This window comes from Salmo trutta, chromosome 19 (genome assembly GCF_901001165.1).
Source record: "Salmo trutta chromosome 19, fSalTru1.1, whole genome shotgun sequence".
In the NCBI taxonomy this organism is placed as follows: Eukaryota; Metazoa; Chordata; class Actinopteri; order Salmoniformes; family Salmonidae; genus Salmo; species Salmo trutta.
In genome coordinates this window covers 4,739,650-4,757,109 of record NC_042975.1, presented here as the reverse complement: position 1 = coordinate 4,757,109, position 17,460 = coordinate 4,739,650, and the positions used below count along the sequence as shown (strand labels likewise).

Below are 17,460 nucleotides of genomic sequence, written 5' to 3'. Positions count from 1 at the left end.
TCCGGTTTCCATTGATCATCCTTGAGATGTTTCTACAACTTGATTGGAGTCCACCTGTGGTAAATTCAATTGATTGGACATGATTTGGAAAGGCACACACTTGTCTTTATTGTGTCGAGGCACGGATCTGGGGAAGGGCACCAACAAATGGCTGCAGCATTGAAGGACCCCAACAACACAGTGGCCTTAAATTGAAGAAGTTTGGAATCACAAAGACTCTTTCTAGAGCTGGCCGCCCGGCCAAACTAAGCAATCGGGGGAGAAGGGCCTTGGTCAGGGAGGTGACCAAGAATCCGGTGGTCACTCTGACAGAGCTCTAGAGTTCCTCTGTGGAGATAGGATAAAATTCCAGAAGGACAACCATCTCTGCAGTTTTCCACCAATCAGGCCTGTATGGTAGATTGGCCAGACGGAAGCCACTCCTCAGTAAAAGGCACATGACAGCCCACTTGGAGTTTGCCAAAAGGCACCTAAAGACTCTCAGACCAAGAGAAACAAGATTATCTGGTCTGATGAAACCAAGATTGAACTCGTTGGCCTGAATGCCAAGCGTCACGTCTGGAGGAAACCTGGCACCATCCCAATGGTGAAGCATGGTGGTGTCAGAATCATGCTGTGGGGATGTTTTTTATTTGAAACTAGTCAGGATTGAGGCAAAGAAGAACGGAGCAAAGTACAGAGAGATCCTTGATGAAAACCTGCTCCAGAGCACTCAGGACCTCCGACTGGGGTGAAGATTCACATTTCAACAGGATGTAGCATAGCAAGAGCAGCATCTGTAGGACCAGGCCAGTAGCATACTGACTGGCAGAGAATAAACATTAATGTAATAATATACAGGATCCTGATTGCAGTTGTACGTCACTCTTATTATGAACCAGAACAATGAAACCAAAGATATTTCCACTGTAAACATGTCATGTCAAAGCAACAGGTGACAACAGTGAAAGGTTTCTTATAAATCATGGTGGCACGGCACTTCCTTGTTGTGTTGTATAAAGAGACCCATCATCTGTGTGAATCAGATCACTTCATAGGAGACACACTTGACATAACAAGGTAGGCACAGGTCTGTTTGTTAATCATTGCAGTCAAATGTGCTGTTGATTGATAAGGGTGTGGGCAATAGTTATATATATATATATATATATATATATATATATATATATATATATATATATATATGAGTATATATATATATATATATATATATATATATATATATATATATATATATATATATATATATATATATATATATATATATATATATATACATACAGTGAGGGAATAAAGTATTTGATCCCCTGCTGATTTTGTACGTTTGCCCACTGACAAAGAAATGATCAGTCTATAATTTTAATCGTAGGTTTATTTGAACAGTGAGAGACAGAATAACAACAAAAAAATCCAGAAAAACGCATGTCAAAAATATTATAAATTGATTTACAAGGAAATAAGTATTTGACCCCTCTGCAAAACATGACTTACTACTTGGTGGCAAAACCCTTGTTGGCAATTACAGAGGTCAGACGTTTCTTGTAGTTGGCCACCAGGATTGCACACATCTCAGGAGGGATTTTGTCCCACTCCTCTTTGCAGATCTTCTCCAAGTCATTATATATATATATATATATATATATATATATATATATATATATATATATATATAGTGCCTTCAAAGTATTTACAACCCTAGCCTTTTCCAACATTTTGTTGTTACACAGTGGGATTAAAATGGATTCATCATTTTTTGTCAACGATCTACACAAAATACTCTGCCGTATCAAAGTGGAAGAGAAATTCTAGTATTTGTTTTAAAATAATGGTAAATAAAACACATATATATTGATTACATAAGTCCTCTAACATGTATTTAGAGTTTAAATGGGCTCATGTTCTAATGATGTGTGCAATTTCAAATTCTATTGAGGATAATTGAATTTGTTGTATCCCATGTAGAAAATAATTACAAGTTGTCCGACAGTTATTTGTTGTGAAAGTTAGAATATGTGCCCATTTACATGTTACGAACAACTTTGGCAGTGAAAGCAGCTGTGAGTCTTTCTGGGTAAATCTCTAAAAGCTATCCATGCCTGGATTATGCAATATTTGTCCATTTATTGTTTTCAAAATTCTTCAAGCTCTGTCAAATTGGTTGTTGATCATTGCTAGACAACCATTTTCAGGTCTTGCAATAGATTTTCAAGTAGATTTATATCAAAACTGTACCTCGGCGACTCAGAAACATTCACGGTCTTCTTGGTAACCAACTCCAGTGTAGATTTGGCCTTGTGTTTTAGGTTATTGTCCTGTTGAAGGTGAATTCATCAGTGTTTGGTTGAAAGCAGACTCAACCAGGTTTTATTTTAGGATTTTGTCTGTGCGTAGCTCCATTCTGTTTCTTTTTCATCCTGAAAACCTCCACAATCCTTAACGATTACAGGCTTACCCATAACATGATGCAGCCACCACTATAATTGAAAATATGGAGATTGGTACCGTAATACTAACATGTTTCTAGCAGACCACCATAGTCCCTGTGCCCAAGCACACTAAGCGCTTTCTCACTTTTTGTGCAGTATTACTTTAGGGCCTTTTTACAAACAGGATGCATGTTTTGGAGTATTTTTATTTTGTACAGGCTTCCTTCTTTTCACTCTGTCAATTAGGTTAGTATTGTGTAGTAACTACAATGTTGTTGATCCATCCTCCATTTTCTCCTATCACAGCCATTCAACTCTGTAACTGTTTTTAAGTCCCCATTGGTCTCATGGTGAAATCCTTGTGCAGTTTCCTTCCGCTCCGGCAACTGAGTTAGGACGGATGTCCGTATCTTTGTAGTGACTGGGTGTATTGATACACCATCCAAAGTGTAATTAATAACTTCACCATGCTTAAAAGGGATATTCAAAGTCTACTTTTTTTATGTATACCCGTCTACCAATAGATGCCCTTCTTTGCGAAGCATTTGAAAACCTCCCTGGTCCTTTGTGGTTGAATCTGTGTTTGAATCTCACTGCTCGACTGTGGGACCTTACCATTATCTGTATGTGTGGGGTACAGAGATGAGGTAGTCATTCAGAAATCATGTTAAACACTATTATTGCAACTTATGTGACTTGTTAAGCACATTTTTAATCCTGAACTTATTTAGGCTTGACCATAAAAAAGGGGTTGAATAATTATATGTTGAAAAAAATCCACTTTGACATTATGGGGAATTGTCTGTGTAGACCAGTGGCAAAACATCTATTTTTCTCCATTTATATTCAGGCTGTAAGAAAACAAATTGTGGTCAAGGGTTGTGAAAACTTTCTGAAGACACTGTATGATTAAAATATAATATTATGATAAGTCATGTTGATTGTCCTCTCCCTCCCAACGACAGGTTGATGATGTCATCAGTCCTGGCCGTAGTCTCTCTCCTCCTCCTGCAGACAGGGGTCCAGGGGTTCTTGGTGCTCTTCTCAGGCAGCTCCATGGACCACCTGGAGATCACTAGGGAAGCCATCTTACAGACCACGGCAAAGGTGTGCAAGCAACTAGCCTCTGCTGAGGGAAGAGACTTCACTCTGCCGGTAAGTAAACTAAAGCCACAAAACTAAAGACTACATCAGATCCATATACAGTCACTGTTTTATATTTATACTTTGTCTTAGTAAAGAAAGTATTGGTGTTATGTTTTCTAATGTAGTACAGTATATAGTATAGTGAAATAAATTGTTTTTACAACAATGTGTATTAAAGAGTGTGGTGTGTGTGTGGTGTGGTGTGTGTGTGTGTGTGTGTGGTGTGTGTGTGGTGTGTGTGTGTGTGTGTGTGTGTGTGTGTGTGTGTGTGTGTGTGTGTGTGTGTGTGTGTGTGTGTGTGTGTGTTATAGCCTGGACCACTGACTGCAGAGTCTCTGGCTCTAGCCTGCTCCTCATCGGGTTCTGCTAAGAGTTTTCAGAGTGCCATATCAGACGTCTCCTGGAGAAATGCCAGAGTTGACTTCCGTCACCCGTTCAATGAGGAGTACCACTTTGATGGGGAGACGTTCGTGGAGGGGCGGAAACTCATCACAGATGGCGTGAGCTCTGTCAAAGCCAGCATCAAACGAGGGAACTTTGAGGCAGCAAGACAGAAGCTGGGAGACATTTTACACACCTTACAGGTGATTTAAATTATTTTCATTATCTCCTTACTCCACAAGACAAGAGATATTGCTTTTGTTGAAATATTAGTTATGCTAAAAGCATTTAAAAACAGTATTGTCATTAATAAACGAATAACATGGAATTTGGCATAACACTATTTTAAACAACTTGTCATTGTTATATTTTCAGGACTTCTACAGTCACAGTAACTGGATAGAACTGGGCAACAAATTTCCCCATTCAAATCTCATCAGATCAGATGTGTCGGACATCGGCCCTGTTGCAGGTATTGCGATGGTGTGTGTTAGAGAGGGGGAGTAGTTTGAAGATGGCTGAATGAGTTTGAAGATGGCTATTTGCCAACTAAAGCATGTAGGTTGATGTACTTTTTAAAAATGTTTATTATTTTTTATTTAACTAGGCAAGTCAGTTAAGAACAAATTCTTATTTTCAATGACGGCCTAGGAACAGTGGGTTAACTGCCTTGTTCAGGGGCAGAACGACAGATTTGTACCTTGTCAGCTGGGGGATTAGAACTTACTACTTTTCGGTTACTAGTCCAACGCTCTAACCACTAGGCTACGCTGCCTCCCCTCTGAAGAGACAAGGGATGTAACATTCACGTTCGCCAACGTTCCTTAAACATTCAACAGTTTTGTCAATAGGAGATTACCAAAGGGACTAGGGTGCAGAAGATGCCAAGATAGATGCAGAAAGTGTTTAATTAACTCAGGACAACAAACTGATACAGACCAGTGCACTATACTGCTGAAAGAACAGCCACATTCTAATTGTTAGTGTCTTTGTCCTGAATTGGTGGTTGACAAAATAGAGTCATGTTATGTTATGTCTGTTGGTCATTATACAGAAACAACAGGATGTGGATCAAATATTTCCTCATGCAACATATTGCCTTAGTAAAGGTGATGTAATGGTGTTTTACATCAAAAGTTTTTTTAGATCAAGTAGTGTTGTGTAGCAAAGTACCAGGATGTAGTTTATATTGTGAAACCTCTATCCACCAGATAAGAACACGCCCACATGTCAGAGCTGTGTCGGTAAAGACTGCCAGAACAACATCCTAGAAAACATCATCAGAGACAAGAAGCTGACCTCGGGATATTTTGGCATTGTACCTTTTTTTTCCACCAAACCAAAAGGTAGAGTCAGTCACTAATCTGATTTTAATAAGGTGTGAACTGTGAATTGACCGGAGGTAGCATAGCAATAGCATATCAACCTAGTTTTATGTCTTTATGTGCTTTGGTCAAATGTGCTTTATACAGCTCCTCAACAGCAAAATGAGAAGTTAGCTAAAACACTTACAGAATAGACCTAAAGATGCCTTATCTTAATTTGACCCGGTTTCTCACAGCAGGAAAATAATCCTGCAGAAACATGAAATGTGAAATATTTTATGGATTATAATTAATAAATAAATGTTGTATGGGTAAATCAAGTCTGACATTTTAAATTGGAAATTACAAACTTTAGAAGCCTTTTCAAATCTTGAAAACTGCAAGTTTGCATGGAAAATTCCTGCAACAACAAGATGATCAAATTAAGATACAGCATCTGTAGGACCAGGCTAGTAGCATACTGACTGACCAGGCTGAGAATAAACATCAATGTAATAGCATACAAGATCCTGACGGCAGTTCTAAGTGACCATCGTATTGTCCTGATAATCTCCATCGGTTGGCAGGGAAGTGCAGCCATGGGGGCTCATTGGACCAGACAAGCAGGAAGGAGCCTACGGGTGGGATCAACAAGGACTCACTTGAGTCCAGCCATGGCAACTGGCACACTGCAGCTGCAGAGGTGGCCGTGGCTGCAACCAGCCAGCTGCTGGAGGATATCAGAGGGGCTGCCGGGGACACAGACTTCCTACGGTGGGGAATTGTACTTGATCACATAAGCACTGTTGTGAAGGGTCATGGCATCCGGCTCAAAGGACCATGAACAAAAGGTCTAGGGTTGGAAGAAGGTGTGGCTTGTAAGATCTTTACAGTGCATTCAGAAAGTATTCAGACCCATTTACTTTTTCCACATTTTCTTACATTACAGCTTTATTCTAAAATTCAGAGACTTGTCTCGAAGCCACTCCTGCGTTGTCTTGGCTGTGTGCTTAGGGTCGTTGAACTGTTGGAAGGTGAACCTTCGCTCCAGTCTGAGGTCCTGAGCAGGTTTTCATCAAGGATCTCTCTTTACTTTGCTCTGTTCATCTTTCCCTCGATCCTGACTAGTCTCCCAGTCCCTGCTGCTGAAAAACTTCCCCACAGCATGATGTTGCCACCACCATGCTTCACCGTAGGGATGGTGGCAGGTTTCCTCCAGACGTGACTTATGGCATTCAGGCTAAAGAGTTCAATTTTGGTTTCCTCAGACCAGAGCATCTTGTTTCTCATGGTCTCAGAGTTCTTTAGGGGCCTTTTGGCAAACTTCAAGCAGGATGTCATGTGCCTTTTGCTGAGGAGTGGCTTCCGTCTGGCCAATCTACCATAAAGGCCTGATTGGTGGACTGCTGCAGGGATAGTTGTCCTTCTGGAAGTTTCTCCCGTCTCCACAGAGTAACTCTTGAGCTCTGTCGGTGTGACCATCGGGTTCTTGGTCACCTCCCTGACCAAGGCCCTTCTCCCCCGATGTCTCAGTTTGGCCGGCCGGCCAGATCGAGGAAGAGTCTTGGTGATTTCAAACTTCTTACTTTTGAATGATGGTGGCCATTGTGTTGTTGGGGACCTAGAGTGCTGCAGACATTTTTTGGTACCCTTCCCCCATATCTGTGCCTCGATACAATCCTGTCTTGGAGCTCTACGGACAATTCCTTCAACCTCATGACTTGGTTTTTGCTCTGACATGCACTGTCAGCTGTGGGACCTTATATAGACAGGTTTGTGCCTTTCCAAATCATGTCCAATCAATTGAATTTACCACAGTTGGACTCCAATCAAGTTGTAGAAACATCTCAAGGATGGTCAATGGAAACAGGATGCCCCTGAGCTCAATTTCGAGTCACATAGCAAAGGGTCTGAATACTTATGTAAACTAGGTTTTCCGATTTTTATTTTTAATACGTTTGCAAAAAAGACTAAACCTGTTTTCACTGTAATTATGGGGTATTGTATGTAGATTGGTGAGGGAAAACATGTATGTAATCAATTTTAGCATACGGCTGTAACATTACAAAATGTGGAAAATTGGAAGGGGTCTGAATACTTCCAAGTGCACTGTAGGTAGTTAGGATGGATGTGTTGAGTTGTTGCTTGTAAGACCTTGGAAATACACTACATTGCCAAAACTATGTGGACACTTGATCGTCAAACATCTCATTCCAAAATCATGGACATTAATATGGACTTAGTCCCCCCTTTGCTTCTTTAGCCTCCACTCCTCTTTTACTTTTCCACTAGATTTTGTAACATTGCCTGCGGGACTTGTTTCCATTCAGCCACAAGAGCATTAGTGAGGTCGGGCACTGATGTTGGGCATTAAGTCTGGCTTGCAGTCGGCATTCCAATTAATCCCAAAGGTGGTCGATGGGGTTGAGGTCAGAGCTGTTTGCAAGCCAGTCAATTTCTTCCACACCGATCTTGACAAACCATTTCTGAATGTCATTGTATGCTGTAGCATTACGATTTCCCTTCACTAGAACTAATGGGCTTAGTCCGAACCATGAAAAACTTTACAGTCGGCACTATGCATTGGCGCAAGTAGCGTTTTCCTAACATCCGCCAAACCCAGATTTGTCTGTCGGACTGTCAGATGGTGAAACGTGATTCATAACTCCAGAGAATGCGTTTACACTGCTTCAGAGTCCATTGGCGGCGAGCTTTACACCACTCCAGCCGACGCTTGGCATTGCACATGGTTATCTTAGGCTTTTGTGCGGCTGCTCGACCATGTAAACCCATTTCATGAAGCTCCCGACGAACAGTTCTTGTGCTGACGTTGCTTCCAGAGGCAGTTTGGAACTCAGTAGTGAGTGTTGCTTCTAGATGTTTCCACTTCATAATAACATCACTTACAGTTGACCAGGGCAGATCTAGAAGGGCAGAAATGTGACTAATTGACTTGTTGGAAAGGTGGCATCCTATGACAGTGCCATGTTGAAAGTCACTGAGCTCTTCAGTACAAGCCATTCTATTGCCAATGTTTGTCTATGAAGATTGCGTGGCTGTGTACTCGATTTTATACAGGCTGAAATAGTCGAATCCACTCATTTGAAGGGGTGTCCACATGCATTTGCCATGTAGTGTAGGATTGATGTGGATAACAAGGGTGTGCTTCAGGATGTGGTGGTCTGGAGATTTAAAAAGGAAACTTTAGAAACACATTAAAGTGCAGACATGACAAAGCAGTGCCAGGTGACAATGGGGAATAGACTTAACATATAACATGTATAAACTAAGGTCACTGCCAGGATAAACACAACTAAGGGACATTATTATCAAACTGAGGACATGGATATACAAAGAAATATAACAAGTTAAAGGTAAAATAGTACACAGCGATTCCATAACCTCCAAACAACCAAATGTGCTCTATTTATCTGTGTGTGCAATAAAATCAAGTATTTGATTCCTGCTCATTGCTCTAACATCCTGACCGATGTACCATAGCGGTATTAACAGTCCCGAACCGAACTTTACAGTCCACCCTAGGCTAGTTATTTTCTTCATGGCCCTTCGAGCCGGATAAGACTGCTGCCATGAAACCAGAAACCTACCAGAAGAAGGTGCCGGGTTCATCCACAAACGCCTTCAAATCACACACAGAACACAGGCAGAACTCTTCAACCCCTTTCAATACCAGCTCCTCCTAGAGATATTAAAAGACATCAACAACCAACCAGACAATACAGATAAACAACATAAGCTCCCATCCCGTGGCAACCTCCTGGAGCAGCTGGTACAGCAGACATCACCTCCGTCAAGCTCCCATCACGTTCAGCATCAGCCTTTGGTTATTCCACAACCTCCAGGCCCTTCTCCTGTGGCAAGCGGGCCACCAACTCCAGGTCTACCCTCTAAAGTGGCCACTGTGCCACACCAGGGTCTTTCTCCTCCAGTGGTCAGCATTCCACCCCATGGGCTTCCATCACCAGTGGTCAGTGTGCAACTTCCGGGCCTTCTCTCTCAAGTGGTCAGCGCGCCACATCCGTGCCTTTCCTCTTGTGTGACCAGCATGCCATGCCCTTCGGGTACCTCTCCTGTGGCAAGTGTGCAACCTCCAAGATGCCGCCTGGTGGCCAGCATTCCAACCCCATGCCTTCTGGTCGGCAAGACAAACCAAAACCCTTCGCCTTCCTCCTTCTCTGACTTTTGGAGAATGCCGCCCTCCGCTGGAACCTCCACCCTTGATTTTCCGTGGGACAGCCAGGGCCCATCGAACAAAAAGTCCTGAACCTAACTTACAGTCCATCCTAGCCCTAGTCCTTTTCTTCAAGCACATTTATCTGCCTCTGCCCCTGCTGCACATCTGCAACAACTTTTGCACTGCACAAAACATAAAGAGATTCCTTCTTTCTCGCTCTCCTTCTTTCTCTCACTCTCTCAGGATGATGGGGATCTCTAAGAATGGATCTAGAGTTCTGTGTTTTGTGATCGACACCACCGGCAGCATGTCTGACGACATCGCAGCGGTAAGGGAGACGACATCGCTCATCATCAACAGCAAGAGAGGAACGCCAGACGAGCCCTCAGCCTACATCTTGGTCCCCTTCAATGACCCAGGTGAGAGATGGGATGCGTCCTGAATGGTATCATGTACCCTATGGGCCCTGGTCCAAAGTAGTGCACAATGTGGAGAGCAGGGTGTGATTTGCGGTGCAGCCATGATGCATCCTGGCTGACTGACAGTCCCTGGAATCGGACACTCGAATAAGAAAAAAATATGGTAATGTTTACATGACTTATTTTATTGATTTTCTACTGTTTTATAAATCAGAAGACAGCCATCTAGACCTTCCTAGGACCGTGTAAATGTCCTCTGTTGAATAAATGTGTATTTTCCTCCCTCTGGTGGTTCGGCTGCATCATTACATCCATTTATATCACTTCACTGCAACGCTACGTCAAAGGGGCGGTCCTTCGAAAAACATTTATCCAGCTGGACTGCTTCATCGCACGGACATGACAATGCAATCACTGATTTTTGTCTCAAGCAGGCGGATCTAAACTCTCATAGCTCTATGATAAAAAAATGCGACCTACACACTTCCTTAAACCTAAAACAGGTAAGGAAGTAATTTTGGTGTGGAAGTCAAACATTTGTTTTACATCGGAGGCAAACACATTGCGTATGTTCAGAACAACAAAATGGAGCCCTTTACCTAGCCCTTCTCCCTTTGTCTGTAGGAGGGACGCATGCTGCTTAAATGGGCCAAATAATGATTTAGATGTTCACAAATGTAACAGATTTTGACTATCGCTAACGTCATGATATGTTTGCTAATACATAAGGTTAAATAGTTTGAAAAGGCTTATACGCATAACGCATATGACATGGACCTTGTCCTATCCTATTATTTTTGTGCCACAAGACTTTGGGCCCCTGATGCGGACCACGGACCCAGACGTCTTTAAGGCCCAGATCAATGCACTGAATGCTGCTGGAGGAGGGGATATCCCAGAGATGAGTCTATCAGGACTTCAGGTACAGTGACTGACAAACCTGTAGTGTTGGACAGGCATGTACAACCAAAATAAGACTGTATATAACTGTTATGAATTTGTATTTTTGAATTTGCCTTCCAGCTGCCAGTTCAACACAGAATGCATTCCCAATACATTCTAGTGGTGTGCTAGTGTGACTGTGTCCCCTGTGCTTTCTACAGGTGGCTTTAACTGGTGCACCCCCCTCTTCAGAGATCTTCCTTTTCACCGATGCCCCCGCAAAAGACTTTCATCTAATGGGCACGGTGATCGCTCTCATAGAACGCACTAAGTCAGTGGTAAGTAGCTGGGCCTTGTTATACTTTATGTCACAAGCAACATTAACCGGCAATATTTACATTTTCCTGTCTTTTCCATTGCCTTTGGATTTATTGACCTTCACAATCGTAGAGAGATCATCAAATTCCTTTACTTTTCACTATATATCCTCTCTCTATTTTTTTCGCTCCCCCCCCCCCCCCCCAAGGTGTCCTTCTTCCTAACTGGCTCTTTGGGGCTCCGTCGTAGGAGGGCTAGTGACCAGGGCCAAGGACAGATACAGCACAGTCGGATGGTAGTGTCAGACTCCCAGCTCTACAGGGAGCTGTCCCAGTCCTCAGGTGGCCAGGCCATACAGGTCACCAAGACAGAACTGCCCAAGGCCACCAGCATCATTGTGGAATCCTCCAGCTCTTCATTGGTAACCTTGACACCAATAGTAAACATTAGGGTAACACTAGGTCCAACATGTGAAGTTTGGTACAAGAGAGTTCTAATATCCCATAACTCTTTGCATAAATGTGGAACAATTCTAAACAAGGTATCAGCACTGGTCCAATGATTTTATTTATTTTCAAAAGCTTGCACTCGTTTATTAAGACGTTGTCCCAACCTTGTGATGTTGGACCGAGTCTAGCCCCAATGGCCATGCTCCAAGACGAGGCTTCTGTAGTGCAACAACATGTCACCCTGGGAGAGTTGCTTCTGAAAGATGCATCTGCCATTTTTCACCCACCATCTCTCTTTCTCTCTCTCTCTACTCCTCTCCTTCTTTCTTTCTTTCAGGTGACCATTCTACAGGCTGTGCGGAGTCCAGGAAGGGCTGATAATTTCTCCTTCACTGTAGATGAGTCTGTGAGAAACCTGACTGCTTATATTACAGGAAGCTCCCTCTCCTTCACTCTCACCAGCCCCTCAGGTATTCCACAGATTTTTCATTTATCATTTTTTTTAACCAGTGGAGTCTCATTGACATTAAAATCTCTCATCACAAAGTCTCTGTTGTAAAATAGGTCTTCGGATTTCAATAGGACTTCCTGGATATATGTAAACCAGGTCTCTCCAACCCTTTTCCTGGAGAGACATCCTATTGTAGGTTTTAACTCCAACCCTGTTCCTGGAGAGATACCCTCCAGTAGGTTTTAACTCCAACCCTGTTCCTGGAGAGATACCCTCCTGTAGGTTTTAACTCCAACCCTGTTCCTGGAGAGATACCCTTCTGGTATTAAGAAATCACAAACATGCACTCTGTTCAAATCATTAGACATTTATTTATGTTGTAGCTTGGGGCAAATTCCCACCTCTGTTGCTATGGTTATGATGATGTCATCCCACAGGTGTGTCCCAGAGTAGCGGGGAGGTAAATGGGTCTCTGGCAACGATTACAACCGTGGGGAACTTCCTCACACTGGGGCTGGACAGCCAAGCGGGATTATGGGAAATCAGTGTGTCGTCAACTGTGCCCTACTCACTGAAGGTCGTAGGTGAGTGCGACGATGTTGGCTTTTCTGGAGGGTATATTACATACAAATTAGGCAAGTGAGCAACCATTTGTAATAGTGTGCTGAACAGTGTGTTAACCTCTATGGGCTAGGTGGGACGCTCGCTTGCGTCCCACCTACTCAACAGCCAGTGTAATCCCGTGGCGCGATATTCAAATACCTTAGAAATGCTATTACTTCAATTTCTCAAACATATGACTATTTTACACCATTTTAAAGACAAGACTCTCGTTAATCTAACCACACTGTCCGATTTCAAAAAGGCTTTACAACGAAAGCAAAACATTAGATTATGTCAGCAGAGTACCCAGCCAGAAATAATCAGACACCCATTTTTCAAGCTAGCATATAATGTCACAAAAACTAAAACCACAGCTAAATGCAGCACTAACCTTTGATGATCTTCATTCCCACCGAACACTAGCATTCCCACCGAACACTTCCGGTGAATTTACTAAATTACTCACGATAAACATTCACAAAAAACATAACAATTATTTTAAGAATTATAGATACAGAACTCCTTTATGCAATCGCTATGTCCGATTTTAAAATAGCTTTTCGGTGAAAGCACATTTTGCAATATTCTGAGTAGATAGCCCGGCCATCACAGGCTAGCTATTTTGACACCCACCAAGTGTGGTACTCACCAAACTCAGAATTACTATTAGAAAAATTGGATTACCTTTGCTGTTCTTCGTCAGAATGCACTCCCAGGACTTCTACTTCAATAACAAATGTTGGTTTGGTTCCAAATAATCCATAGTTATATCCAAATAGCGGCGTTTTGTTCGTGCGTTCAAGACACTATCCGAAGGGTAAAGAAGGGTGAGGCGGCCGACGCGTTTCGTGACAAAATTTTTTAAAATATTCCATTACCGTACTTCGAAGCATGTCAAACGCTGTTTAAAAAACATTTCTATGCGATTTTTCTCGTAAAAAAAGCGATAATATTCCGACCGGGAGTCGTTGTTTTCGTTCAAAGAGAGAGAAAGTAAACATGGTGTCGGCTAGTGCACGCGCCTCCAGTCTCATGGTTCTCTGATTGACCACTTACCAAAAGTCCTACTGTTTTTCAGCCATGGCCTGCAAAGCCACCATTGATCGTTCTGGCGCCTTCTGAGAGCCTATGGGAGCGTTAGAAAATGTCACGTTATGCCAGAGATCCCCTGTTTTGGTTAGAGATGATCAAGAAGGCCAAGAAATAGTCAGAGAGCGCTTCCTGTTTGGAATCTTCTCAGGTTTTGGCCTGCCAAATGAGTTCTGTTATACTCACAGACACCATTCAAACAGTTTTAGAAACTTTAGGGTATTTTCTATCCAAATCAAACAATTATATGCATATTCTAGTTACTGGGCAGGAGTAGTAACCAGATTAAATCGGGTACGTTTTTTATCCGGCCGTGCAAATACTGCCCCCTATCCCCAACAGGTTAACATTGTATTTAGGTTGGCAGGTGAAGTGTGTGGGTTACACATTGTTACGGAGTACCTACAACTGTTTGCGCCTTGCACAATTTCTGAGATTTTTCAAATAAACTCTATAATTCTTTATTAACAACTGTTGAGCGTATGCTTTTATTCCATGTTCAGAGGTCAAAGAGCTCTTTGACTTTCTCTTTCCAGGTCAGAGCGCCATCGACTTCCTGTTTGACTTTGTGGAGGTGTCCCAGGGACCTCATCCAGCCTTCGCTGTTTTAGAGTCCCGTCCTCAAGCTGGTGAGACAGGATTTATATTATTATTATTATATATTATTTAAGAGATATTTGTCACGTTCGTCTAAAGGAGTAGACCAAGGCGCAGCGTACTTAGAGTTCCACATGTTTAATAAATATGAAACTCACCAAAACAATACAGAAGAAAACGAAGCGTGACGTTCTGGGCTGCTCACAGGCAGCTACACAAACACAAGATCCCACAAAGCACAGGTGGGAAAAGGCTGCCTAAGTATGATTCCTAATCAGAGACAACGATAGACAGCTGCCTCTGATTAAGAACCATACTTGGCCCAAAACAAAGAAATACAAAAACATAGAAAAAGGAACATAGAACGCCCACCCTAGTCACACCCTGGCCTAACCAAAATGGAGAACAAAACCCTCTCTATGGCCAGGGCGTGACAGTGAGACAGGATTTAAACAAACAGTTTGTTAACAGTTGGAGCACAGTGACGCAGGGTGGATATTTACAGGGGCACCAAAATGCTGTCTATGTAGATCAGTTCCTCCATCGTGGTTCCTAACATTGACGTTGATTTAACACTCCTAACTTTTTGGTTCTTTACTTACAAGTTTCTATCGCAGCTTTTAAGTGTAATGTGATTTGCTACTTATACATTAGCTACCTCCTAAACTCCACATTTCTCCACCCCAGGCGGTAATGCCACCCTGCTGGTGTCAGTGACGGGGAGTGACTCTGTAAGTCTGACGGAGGTGGCCCTGGTTGAGGCCTCGGGGTCAGGGGAGGTCAGTGGAACCTTGGAATCAGTCGGCAGCGGAGACTTCCTGGTTACCATGGACAGAATCCCGGATGGGGAGTTTGTTGTGCGTCTGAGAGGAGAGAACAGCGCCACCACCAGGGCATTACCAGACAGCTTCCAGAGACAGTCCTCCACCCGCCTCAGAGCCTCCACTGTTATGGTGACGGTGAGTGCCAAGGTCAAAGGTCAAGAATCAGTTGTTGAAGTTGCCCCTTGACACTGGGTCTGGTCATTTTTTCATTTTACCCTGTGATGGTTAGTGTTGGGAGGTATCCTGGGGAAACTTGTAGCCTACCAATACTGGGTAGTGAGTACACAAAGCTCCATATTTAGATGTATGACTACAGTAGGCAGAACGTTCTGCTGTGTTATGTCTGATTTCAGGCTGAGGCAGAACGTTCTGCTGTGTTATGTCTGATTTCAGGCTGAGGCAGAACATTCTGTTGTCTTCTGTCTGATTTCAGGCTGAGGCAGAATGTTCTACTGTGTTCTGTCTGGTTCAGGCTGAGGCAGAACATTCTGTTGGGTTCTGTCTAGTTTCAAGCTGAGGCAGACTGTTTTGCTGTGTTCTGTCTGGTTTCAGGCTAAGGCAGACTTTTCTGTTGTGTTCTAAGGCAGAAAGTTCTGTGGGAAGAAGGTAGCCTAGTGGTTAGAGTGTTGGGCCAGTAACCGAAAGGTTGCTGGATTAAATCCCCAAGGTAAAAATCTATCATTTTCCCCCCTGAGCAAGGCAGTTAACCCGCTGTTCCCTGGGCGCCGAAGACGTGGATGTCGATTATGGCAGCCCCCCCCCCCCCCCCCCCCCCCCGCACCTCTCTGATTCAGAGGGGTTGGCTTAAATGTGGAAGACACATTTCAGTTGAATGCATTCAGTTGTACAATTGACTAGGTATCCCCCTTTCCCTGTCTGCTTTCAGGCTGAGGCTGAACGTTCTGTTGTGTTCTGTCTGGTTTCAGGCTGAGGCTTAACGTTCTGTTGTGTTCTGTCAGGTTTCAGGCTGAGGCTGAACGTTCTGTTGTGTTCTGTCTGGTTTCAGGCTAAGGCAGAAAGTGACCTGGAGCCTGGAACACTCTTTTCAGTCCTGTTTACTGTGACAACCAACGGGACAGGCGGATCCTTCACCATCCGGGCCACAAATGACCGGGGCTTCCCCTCCTCTTCCCCTACAACCCTGACGCTAGTGACTGGGGTCAGTGCCAACGGTACAGTGACCCTCACGGCCCCCGCCAACACCGCGTCGGGCACGGACGTCACCCTGACCATCGAGGCTGAGTCTCCCGGGGCCACCGACACCAACTACGCCGTCCTGCGCCTCTCCGTTGTTTCACCGGTAACTCTGAGGAACACAGGGTGTTTAGTTCATGTGTTGGCCTGCTTTTTTCTCTGTTCTGGGTGAACAGGTAGAATTACGGTAGCCTGGTCCCAGATCTGTTTGTGCCAACATTCCACTACTTGTCATGACATGGAGTAGCAGGGAGTGGAATGATGGCACAAACAGACAGGTACCCAGGCTAGAATTACATAAAAGATTAAAAGGAAAACTCATGTATTTCCTCCAGGGTTAGTGTCTTTTTAGATATGTGTTAGAACCCAGATAGACTAGCTAACATCATGCCGTCAGCTAATGGGGATCCTAATAAAAATGAGAATTCTTTCCCCTCCCCTGCAGGTGACAGATTTCAGTCGTCCGGTGTGTGATGTGGTCAGCGTAACAGCTAAATGTTCTGACGACTGCAGCCTGTCCATGTGGGAGCTCTCTGCCAACCTGACGGACGGCAATGGGACGGGAATCGAGCGCGTCACCCTGCGCCAGGGCAACGGAACCCTCAACACCACCACGGTGGAGGGCGTGGGGAATATGACCGTGACTCTGGCAGCCTACAGCGCCTCCTGCTGTTCCCCGGAGGTAGAGCTGGTGGCAGTGGACGGCGCGGGGAACGTGGGAACCTGTTTCAGGTCCATCAGAGTGACAGTGGATACCACTGTCCAGCCACCAGTCACCAATGTCACCAATGTCATCACTGAGAACAGCATCACCGTGACTACACCTATAGTTGCCACCACCACCACCACCACCACCGCGAGCAGGGGCCATCCTCTATCCCTCTCCTCGTATCTCTGTTCCATCATGTTGGTCTCTGTCACACTCATTTTGAGTCACTAGGTAGCTAGTGTCACTTCTGGTCTTGAAAGATGTGTGCTGAAGTGTACCAAAACAAAGTGCCAAGGCAGTCTCTAAAAGGCATCCTGCAGGGACGGGGCTGGGATGAAAAAACTAATACATATATATATATATATCTATAACTATATATCTATATATATATATATATATATCTATATATCTATATCTATATATATATATATATATATATATATAGATAGATAGGACAAAACACACATCACGAC

The 17,460-nt window shown here is 43.6% G+C and overlaps 1 protein-coding gene across 1 annotated transcript; it reads left to right on the top strand.

Moving 5' to 3' along the window:
• The first annotated feature begins 988 nt into the window (after positions 1-988).
• LOC115153861 (von Willebrand factor A domain-containing protein 7) lies at positions 989-17,329 on the top strand. Its single transcript, XM_029699483.1, has 16 exons — positions 989-1,059; positions 3,392-3,581; positions 3,884-4,156; positions 4,329-4,425; positions 5,165-5,299; positions 5,845-6,031; positions 9,696-9,871; positions 10,681-10,793; positions 10,975-11,091; positions 11,280-11,492; positions 11,858-11,990; positions 12,409-12,555; positions 14,200-14,292; positions 14,948-15,219; positions 16,091-16,384; positions 16,724-17,329. Exons 2-16 carry the CDS (start codon positions 3,396-3,398, stop codon positions 17,216-17,218), a joined length of 2,931 nt encoding a protein of 976 aa, XP_029555343.1. The 5' UTR covers positions 989-1,059; positions 3,392-3,395; the 3' UTR covers positions 17,219-17,329.
• The last annotated feature ends 131 nt before the right edge of the window (positions 17,330-17,460 follow it).

Coding starts and splice junctions, on each gene's coding strand:
- LOC115153861 (XM_029699483.1), top strand. CDS start 3,396: ATGATGTCATCAGTCCTGGCCGTAGTCTCTCTCCTCCTCCTGCAGACA. Junction 3,582..3,883: donor GAAGAGACTTCACTCTGCCG/GTAAGTAAACTA, acceptor TGTGTGTTATAG/CCTGGACCACTGACTGCAGA. Junction 11,092..11,279: donor TAGAACGCACTAAGTCAGTG/GTAAGTAGCTGG, acceptor CCCCCCCCCAAG/GTGTCCTTCTTCCTAACTGG.